At 35.3% G+C, this 9,760-nt stretch overlaps 1 protein-coding gene across 2 annotated transcripts; it reads left to right on the top strand.

Annotated features, from left to right (window-relative positions):
• Positions 1-5,371: 5,371 nt before the first annotated feature.
• On the top strand, positions 5,372-9,364 carry LOC114368787 (methylthioribose-1-phosphate isomerase). Of its 2 annotated transcripts, XM_028326043.1 has the most exons (9): positions 5,379-5,584; positions 5,761-5,816; positions 6,782-6,937; positions 7,116-7,215; positions 7,339-7,478; positions 7,700-7,805; positions 8,491-8,629; positions 8,718-8,986; positions 9,086-9,364. In XM_028326043.1, exons 1-9 carry the CDS (start codon positions 5,501-5,503, stop codon positions 9,152-9,154), a joined length of 1,119 nt encoding a protein of 372 aa, XP_028181844.1. In that variant the 5' UTR covers positions 5,379-5,500; the 3' UTR covers positions 9,155-9,364. The 2 variants fall into 2 exon arrangements, with proteins under 2 accessions (XP_028181843.1, XP_028181844.1); XM_028326042.1 differs by having other exon boundaries at positions 5,372-5,584; positions 8,718-9,364.
• The last annotated feature ends 396 nt before the right edge of the window (positions 9,365-9,760 follow it).

Here is a 9,760-nt window from a genome sequence, read left to right as displayed (position 1 = left end):
AAGAGACTATCCAAAGAAAGTAAAGAAAGATTTTATTGTTGTTTTTGTTCATAATGATTCATCATCGGAAAACAATTTAGTTTTGGTTGCTGGTAAACAACTACGACAACACTTTAAACAATAGGTATTGGACTCAAGTTTTTCTTATAATATGTGTCCATACAGGCATTAGTTTGTAACATATGAGAAAATGTTTGGTGGTAACGTTCTCATAGGTAATGATGCTCCTTGCAAGTTTATTGGTATAGGTTCTGTAAAATCAAAATGCATGATGGTGCTGTTAGAACCTTAATTGAAGTTCGTCATGTTCAAAAGCTTAAGAAAAATCTTGTATCTGTGGGTGCAATGGATTCAAAAGAACAAAGAAAGGAAATTCGTACATTGTTTCCCGACAGAAAAACTGTTCGATAATATTTTGCGATTAATCCGCGATGCTAATAAGCAAATGTACTGAGTCGCACAAGTAATATAAAACGGTAAGAACCGAGTATCGAATCACAGGGAGCTTGTTTCATTCATAAAATATATGTCCAATGAGCAAACATTTGTATAAAGCAAGTAAATATTAAAAGAAATTTTTATATGAAAATCTACTTAACTACAAACTAAAATATCTATAAATTGAGAAGTAAAACAATCAAGTGAAAGCGTTGGGTTATTCTACTGAACTTACTTTGATGTTGCTAAATATTTTTTTCTATTTAACATTGTCTTAGTGTTCTTTTGCTGAAAATAAATTACCCAAACCAAGATCCCTCGAGTGAATGGGCCTAACTCTATCTAAACTTCGTCCTTGATCCCTCAACAAACTTAGTCTAAATGAGTCACATTAAGATTACAGCATAATAGAAACTAAATCACTGCACTCCGTCCCCAGACATACAGTTCTCTAGCTTGCTCTATCAAGTTCTAAGGCTTTAAAGCACTTCCCAGTACTAAAAATCCTAACTATGCATACAAATGGGTGATCAAGTCACAAGCATACAGAAATAGGCATAGATAGAAGTAATGAACACATAAAAGTAACTTTAAATAGATGGTAAGAGAGTATTACATCAAAGGTTCGGCAGAACTCCCCAACAAGAGATTTAACCTTCCATTACAAGTTAGCAACTTTCAGCACAAATGATAGATTTTAAGGAAAGACTAAGGCTACAAATGGTTAGGGATGTCTCCTCCAACCTCTAGAACCCTAAAATCACTCCTCTAACCTAAACTCTCTTGAAGGCTGGTGTTTTGTCACTCTAGCTTCTTCTCTTACTCTGTTTTCCAACTCCTCTCTCTATTTTACGTCAACTTTAGTGTTTTAAAGGCTCCTTGACGTTTTAGATTATGAAGACTCGCTTAGCGAGAATGGCTCGCTAAGCATGAGTTAGTGAAATCTGGCTTAGCGAGCTGAGCGCGTTGAGCGCGAGAAGGGACAAATGACTCTTTGGACGAGTTGGCGGCGCGCTGAGCGCGAGCATATGTGACTGATCCTCTTCTAGGATTTCCCAACAAGCTAAGCGAGCTGAGTGTCTCGCTTAGCAGACATCACTCGCTAAGCGCATATGGCTCGCTTAGCGAGACAGTAGCTGCTTGAACCTCCTTCTTTTGGCCTAAAACTGAACTTGATTCACATTAATTCACAAAATTGGGAGTATCTACTGAGTAAAACCAAAACAAACATAAAAATATGTACAACTCCTACAAAAAGAACCATAAATTGAGGGAAAGATGCTAATTTGATGAAACTATTCAATGTAAAAGTTATTCATAACTAACGACCAACATATATCATTTAAGGGTCCATTGTGACAGGTTTTATCTTTGTTGTTTCACAATCTGGAAGTCATCCATCCAATGGCTTGTCTGATACTTCTTTGTGGCATCTGTGTCTAGGTCATTTAAGTGAAAAAGGTCTAGATATTTTGAGCAAGTGAGGCTTACTTGAAAATCACAAGGTGAAACCTCTTCAGTTTTGTGAGCACTACATCTATTGGAAGAAACATCATATGAAGTTTCCAAAGGTTATGCACACAACAAAGGCCATGTTGGACTACATCCATTCTGATTGTTGGGGGTCGTTGAAAGTTCCATCATTGTAAGGGGCAAGGTATTTCTTCTTCATCATCGACGATTAATCCAAGATGACATAGGTATTCATGAAGTATAAATTTGAAGTTTTCAAAATTTCCTAGCATTGGAAAATTCGTATGAAGAATCAGACAAGAAAGATAGTAAAGTGGCTTAGGACTAACAATGGCTTGAAATTTTGTTCTATTGAATTCAATGAATTTTGTAGAGATGAAGGCAAAGCAAGGCAACATATTGTATGCTATACTCTACACCAAAACGGAGTAGTTGAAATAATGAACAAAACCTTGTTGGAAAAGGCCAAATGCATGTTATCTAATTCAAGCTTGAATAAGAGTTTCTGAACTGAGGTTGTCAACATATCATGTTATCTCGTGAATTGCTCACCATCCACTACCATAGACTTTAAGACCTCTATTGAGGTATGGTCTAACAAACCAATTGAATACTCAATATTGAAGGTGTTTGGATGTCTGACATACTATCATGTAAGTGAAAGTAAGCTGGAGCCCATAGCCAAGAAGTGATTCTTTATGGGCTATGAAGATGGAGTCAAAGGATTCTAAGTTTGCTCTCCATTTGAAAGAAAGGTCATTATGAGTATAGATATCGTCTTTGAAAAATTCTCTATGATGCATTCTAAATCTGATGAAGATTTGGGAAAAGCAGAGGATGTTACTAAGTATGTGGAGTTAGAGAGTTCCACAATCAGAAACATTAATGATAAAAAACAGTTTAAAACACCTTATGAGACTAATCATGATCTTTAAGTGCACCATCAACGTTAGAATACAACGTTAGTTTAGGGGACTGACTGGATGAGTCAAAACAGTCTGAGGCATTCTAAAACCACAACAACCAGAAAGTCTCAAAGGCAAATCAAAGCTCCTAAAAGATGACTTTGATATAGTGTCTTATGCACTACATGTAGTAGAAGATATCGATTCAATCAAACTGTCCATTTATCAAGAAGCAATTTCCTATTCTAAAGCCAAGGAATGGACAATGGCTATGTGTAAAGAGATGAAATCCCTTTAGAAGAACCAGGCTTGGGATTTAGTTTAGCTACTTGAAGGCAGACGAGTAATGGGGTACAAGTAGATCTTCAAGAAGAAATATGGATCTTCTGTTGAAGAAGTCGTTTGTTATAAAGCACATTTGGTATCTAAAGGCTACAGTTAGAAGAAAGGATTGAACTACATTGATATACTCTCTTCAAAAGTTTGACACACCTCTATACATGTTTTATTAGCCCTAGTGACAACTCTGGACATGGAGTTAGAGCAACTCAATGTCAAAATTGCCTTTCTCCATGGAAGACCGGAGGAAGACATTTTGATATAACAACCTGAAGGTTTTGAGGTGGAAGGAAATGAATGTTTTGTCTATAGATTGAAAATGTCTCTTTGTGGGATGAAGCAATAACCAAGGCAGTTATACAAGAGATTCGATGAGTTCATTATCTCTCATGGGTACATTAGAAGTCCCCATGACTCGTGTTTATCATAACAAAATGGAAGATCTATCTACTGCTTTTATGTGGACAACATGTTCATAGCATCTCAAAATTTGTTGGTAATTCAAAGGTTGAAGTCACTACTCAATGGTGAACTTTAGATGAAGGACATGTGAGCTATTAGAAAGATTATGGGCATGGAGATCAAGAGGGATCAAGTCTAAAAGAAGATCTTTTTGTGTTAGAAAGAATACATTTTGAAAGTGTTTAATCATTTTGGGATGGCATTCACAAAATCAGTATGTTTTCCTCTAACACCGTCCATTCGTCTATCTGAACTCAATACTACTCGATCAAAATTAGAGAAGGAATACATGTTTTGTTCCTTATGCAAGTGTTGTAAGTTGTCTCATATATGTTATGGTATGCACTAGAATGGACCTAATACAAGCAGTTAATGTTGTGAGTGAGTATATGGGTAATCCTAGGAAGGAACATTGGCAACCTGTGAAATGTACATTCAAGTACCTTAAGGGTACAACTAATATTGGACTCGTTTACCATGATGGCGCATCTTGTGCTCTCGCTGGTTACTCAATTTCTAACTATGCACATATTTGGATGCAAGGAGATATGCTATTGGGTACGTGTTCATGATTGACAACTCTCTTGTTCGTTAGAAGACAACACTTCAGCCTACAATGACTTTATCCACTATAGATGTAGAGTACATGGCTTTGGCAAAAGTAACAAATGAAGGGATGTGATAGAAGGATTTGATTAGCAGTCTTGGGTTTCTACATGAAAATGCTATCATTTTCTGCAACAGTCTGAGTGCAATCTGCTTAGCCAATGATCAAGTCCATCATGAGAAGACTAAGCACATTGACATTAAATATCACTTCATCCGTATTGAGAAGAGGATCAAAATCCAGAAAGTTGATACAAGGGATAATCCAATTGATATTCATGAAACCTGTTCCAAGTAGCAAGTTCATGCACTGTCTGAATTTACTTAACGTAGATTGTTGGAAATGAATTGAGTTGCTTGTAATTCAGAAATGTTATTGAACTAAGGTGGAGATTGTTGGTTGTTGAACGATGGATGATAAAGATAGGGTGGATGATAACATTGGTCGTCTAGTCCAGTACTTTTGTCTTATGTATTAGTCGTCCAATCTTTTATAATTTAGTGGAGTGTCCACTCACATAGAAGGGAGTGTCCAATCTGGTGTATTGTAACTGTAATTGTTTTATGTTTTTATGTTGTAACCATTTTCAGTTAGACAATTACTTGTTGTTTCCTTTATAAGGGAACTTTTTATTTTGGATTTAATGAGCTTTTTTTGTTTGTTTGTTGAGTTGTGGTTGAGTAAGCTTAAGAGCGTTTTGAATCCCTTCATTGTAAATTTTATTATTCATAATAAACTTAATTTGTATGAACCCTAAATCTAACATATTTATTTAAGGTAACATAAAAAAATAATTTAATTAGTTAAAAAATAAAAAATAAAAGAAATAAAACATGAAAAAAAATAAATATTAACCCAAAATTATGGGTTTTCTATAATACAAGAATTAAAATTACAAATTTTTTTAAAATATGATAATCAAATATTTATATTTTAAAACAAGGGGATTAAAATTATAATTTTTTTAAAATAAAAAATCAAAATTATAAATTAAATAAAATAGAAATAACAAAATTATATTTGAAACGAATATTTATTATAACAAACAAATTTAGTCATTGTTCAACGTTTAAAAAATTTCTTGGACCAAAGGCTTGGGAAATTAAAAAGACAAATTGGCTGCTGGTGGCGAAAGAATCTACTATAAAAGAAGAGAAAAGCATGATTACAAGTTCATTGCACGCAGTTCCTGGAAAGTAGCAAAGTAAAGCTCTCTTGGTTTTGGGAACCGAAACCTAAGAAAAACGCAGAATCTGTTTCGGAAAGCGAAGGAGGCATGGCATTTGAGTCCAACGAAGTTGCAGCCACAACGCTCCAAGCCATATGCTACAAGCGCGGTTCCCTCCAGCTTCTCGATCAGGTCTTCTCTCCATTTCCCCTTTCCCTTCGCCGATTTTTCGCATGCAAAACCATTTTGCGTTTTCAACTTCTTTTAAATTTCAAAGCGTGACTTAATTAGTGATAGGAATGTTACCGTACGGATGCTGACAACCATGCATTTCGTTTCGGTTTTGTTTTGATCTTTACCTTCTGCAGAGAAAGCTCCCTCTGGAGACAGTTTACTTGGAAATTCGGGATTCAACGGATGGCTGGTAAGATATTATTCTAGTTGAATTTGAAGGGAGAAAGAAACTTGTTTGTGCCATCGCTGATGCTTTGTTTGAGTTGTAAAGGGAGTAATAATGTGATTATTGCATTTACAGGTTGTAATTAAGTGCTTATTTTGTGAAAAAAGCTTGTTTGGATAAGTCTCAATGTGAATTTGTTGAAATAAACTAAAGAAGGAAAACAAGGCTTATAGGAGGGTAAGGTTTAGGCAAACACCTATTTAAGGGCTTGTATGTTAAGATGAACTCGAATACGTTCAATAAAAGTTCTTCCAAATGTTCCCTCTCCGGGCACGGCTTGTTTGATTTATTGTGTGTTTGGATACGTGTCCCCAACCCAAGTCTCACTGCTCTTTCCATGTTAGATTTGACTATTTGAGAAAAAAACGTTTAAGCTGCTCTTTGTAGCTTCTGCTTGACGTGGATTGCTTGTTGGCAATTGTGTTACCAAACATGCATTTAAAGTCTGGTAGAATTGATTTTGATAGAATCAGTTTTTAAATTGTTGAATGCAGTTGGGATGTGTGCCAAATTAATTTTACTGCATGTTTGGATGTGGATACAGAGTACTTGATGTGGTGGAAGCTTGGTACATTAGCTTCTGTCAGTTCTGTGTCTTATTTCACTTTTTTTACATAAATTTTGACTAGAGACTTGAATTTTTTTATGTTGAATCAAACACACTAGTATTAATCATAGATCTTATACTGAAATGTGTCTCATGGTGAGAGAATTGGTTCTTGTAGTTTGCTACATGGGCACGTAGTCAATCTACCTGACTTGGTTTTCTGCTGCCTTGAATTTTGCTGGATCACTATAGATAACTTTTTAAGAGGTCAATTGTCATGTTACCATAGTAACAGATTTGAAAGAGCCTCTAGAATTTGGATTATGATCTTAATTTTTTCAGTTAGTGGATTCAAATATTTAAATGTTAATAACCTTCTCAGGAATGCCATACGGGAAATGGTGGTCCGGGGAGCACCTGCTATTGCAATTGCAGCGGCACTCTCTTTGGCTGTGGAGGTGTTCAATTTAGATTTTAATGGGTCAGCTACTGATGCTGTATCCTTGCTGCAGAAGAAATTAGAATATCTTGTCACAAGGTATTTCCGATTCTCTGCATTTCTAAGACAGCAGTCTACTTATTTTGATTAATATAAGTATGTCATTGCCTAGTACATAGCATTTGGCATATTGAAGTCTTTTTTTAAGAAGTTGATGTGGTTGTTGTGAAGTTCCTTTCAAGTTTCAAGCATAATGATTCCTTTCTTAATACTGCAGTCGGCCAACTGCAGTGAACCTATCAGATGCTGCGACAAAACTCAAAGAAGTGATATCAAATGCTGCTGCTACCACTTCAGAGGGAAGGAGTGTTTTCCAAGTATATCTAAAATTTACAATTAAGGAATTCTTGCCAATAAAGGAACATACATTTTTTTTTACACTTTTTACTCCTATTTTTGGTTTGGCGATTTGAAGCTGAATCTACTGGATTACTTCATAGGTGTATATAGATGCTGCTGAAGTTATGCTTGAGGATGATGTTGCGTCAAATAGAGCTATTGGTTCTTATGGAGCTAGTATTATTCAACAACAAACAGAGAAACAAAAGCTTTCTGTTTTGACTCATTGCAACACTGGAAGGTGCCTGTTACAGTACCATCCCTTATTATTATAGTACAAGGTCTTATTATATTTTTTATTCCCTGAAATTTGGGGTGAATCCAGTTTTGGTCTCCCAAATCTAAAAGAGAAAAAAAATCAGTTTAGTCCTTCAAATTTGAAAAAATAAGTTATTACTTGTTTGACAAATGAAGTGATGAGGTGTTTGGACTCACTTGTACTTGTATTTGATTAATACTCAGTCTAGCCACAGCTGGATATGGTACTGCTCTGGGTGTCATCCGTGCACTTCATAGTGCCGGAGTTCTAAAAAGGGCTTATTGCACAGAAACACGCCCATTTAATCAAGTGAGTGCACTTTTCCCTAGTATATTCAAAATTTAGGTATACCCAGAGCTCTTTTAAGAGAATATGCATCCTCTAAGTTATATTTAAATAGGATGATCTGTATAAGTTGTTTTATGTTTTATTATTTGACAACTAGGATTAATGGCATGACTTGAGAACATAACTGAACCATAATGATGTATTTACCTTTTGGTTTCTATCCATCTTCAAAGTTTCTATATGTAGCATGGATCTCTGAACAAGAGCACTCAACTAACAGATATTCTTCAATCTGTATCTTAGTGATAGTTGTAGTTTATCAAATTATTATATTTGAGCTTAGGTTGTCAGCCTAGTCATCTGTCGTTCATTTAAAAAGGGAAAAGATGAGGAAAAAAAATGGGGCCCATTAAACCAAAATACTAATTTTCATTACCAGAGTCAGAAATATTGCAGGTGATGATCTTGCTGATTACAGTGGTCCTGTATTTTTATGTGTTTTTTTTGGACAGGGGCAGTGGATTGATGACATGATAGCTGAAGATTGTAGTAGTTTTGACTTTTGAGAATGCATATCTAACCTTTATTAATGTAGCCATGTAGGCTATCTGTGTTAAGAATGACATTTCCATTGACTGCACACTATGAAATCAAAGTTAGATTGATTTGGAGGTTTTTGCTTACCAATCATAATGTTTAATTGCAGGGATCTAGACTTACTGCCTTTGAGTTGGTGCATGAAAAAATACCAGGAACTCTTATTGCCGATTCTGCTGCAGCTGCATTAATGAAGGCAGGACATGTGGATGCTGTTGTTGTTGGGGCAGATCGGGTTGCATCAAATGGTACTTTGAGTTACAATGAAAATAAGCTATAATTTGCTTGAGCATGAAAGCTATAATCAGATTCGTCTTCCTCTATATGACATTGCAGGTGACACAGCCAACAAAATTGGAACCTACAGCGTTGCCTTGTCCGCTAAGTTTCATAATGTACCTTTTTATGTGGCTGCACCCCTAACTTCCATTGATCTATCACTTTCTTCTGGACAAGAAATTGTCATTGAGGAGAGGTCTCCCAAGGAATTGCTGAACACACATGGAGGACTTGGAGAGCAGATTGCTGCCTCAGGAATTTCTGTGTGGAACCCAGCTTTTGATGTTACTCCTGCTAATCTAATATCGGGGATCATCACTGAGAAGGTCTTTCACTCTTTCTTAGCCCTTCCCTCCTTGACTTGCATAATTTGTATGGGGTTCAGTTGCATTTTGTTCTCTAACCATTTCATGTTCTTTGAGCAGGGTGTCATTACGAAGACATCTGCTGGTGATGCATTTGACATCAAAGCCTTCGTACAGAAAACAGGTTAAGGTAGAGTGAGATTTTTATCACACGTTACAACATTGTAGGCTTGAAAAGTATTGGAGTGGTAGGGTTCTTTAAGAGCCTCTTTGGTACGCAAGTTAGATAAGACTTATTAACTTTGAGACCTAATTGTATAAGATGATAACATCAATATATTATGCAATGTTTGGTATGGCATGGAAAAATATATTATATTGCATGAGATAATTATGTCATATGTGTAGTGATCCATTGTATAAACATTAGATATGATAAAAATTGACACCTTGTACAAAAATACTTTATTTTTTTTACTTAAAAATGTTGTACAGTCATATAATTTTTGGAGAAATAAAAGTTCTGGAATCTTCTTTTAGACTTAAAATCACTATTTTCATTCCTAACTGTATAATTTGTTATTTACGTATATGAAGCTTTAGTAGTAACTATTTGGATGCACTTCTAATTTAGTTGTTACAATTGCTATAAAGGTCAACAATAATTACTTTTGGATGCACTTCCGATTTAATTGTTGCAAAAGCCTTTTAGCATTAGCAATAACCATTTTTTAAAGGATTTTTCAATGTTTTTTTCCCTAAAAATAACTTTGGTGGCGACTCTCCTTTTAACAT

The sequence above is a fragment of the Glycine soja genome, chromosome 9 (assembly GCF_004193775.1).
Source record: "Glycine soja cultivar W05 chromosome 9, ASM419377v2, whole genome shotgun sequence".
Lineage (NCBI taxonomy): Eukaryota > Viridiplantae > Streptophyta > Magnoliopsida > Fabales > Fabaceae > Glycine > Glycine soja.
Note: the sequence above shows the minus strand (reverse complement) of the source record. Positions and strands in the feature narration are given on the sequence as shown.

Excerpts from the sequence above, each read along its gene's own strand:
- LOC114368787 (XM_028326042.1), top strand. The coding sequence starts at position 5,501 with ATGGCATTTGAGTCCAACGAAGTTGCAGCCACAACGCTCCAAGCCATA. Across the intron at positions 5,817-6,781 it reads CGGGATTCAACGGATGGCTG|GAATGCCATACGGGAAATGG; the intron begins GTAAGATATTAT and ends TAACCTTCTCAG. Across the intron at positions 7,479-7,699 it reads ACTCATTGCAACACTGGAAG|TCTAGCCACAGCTGGATATG; the intron begins GTGCCTGTTACA and ends ATTAATACTCAG.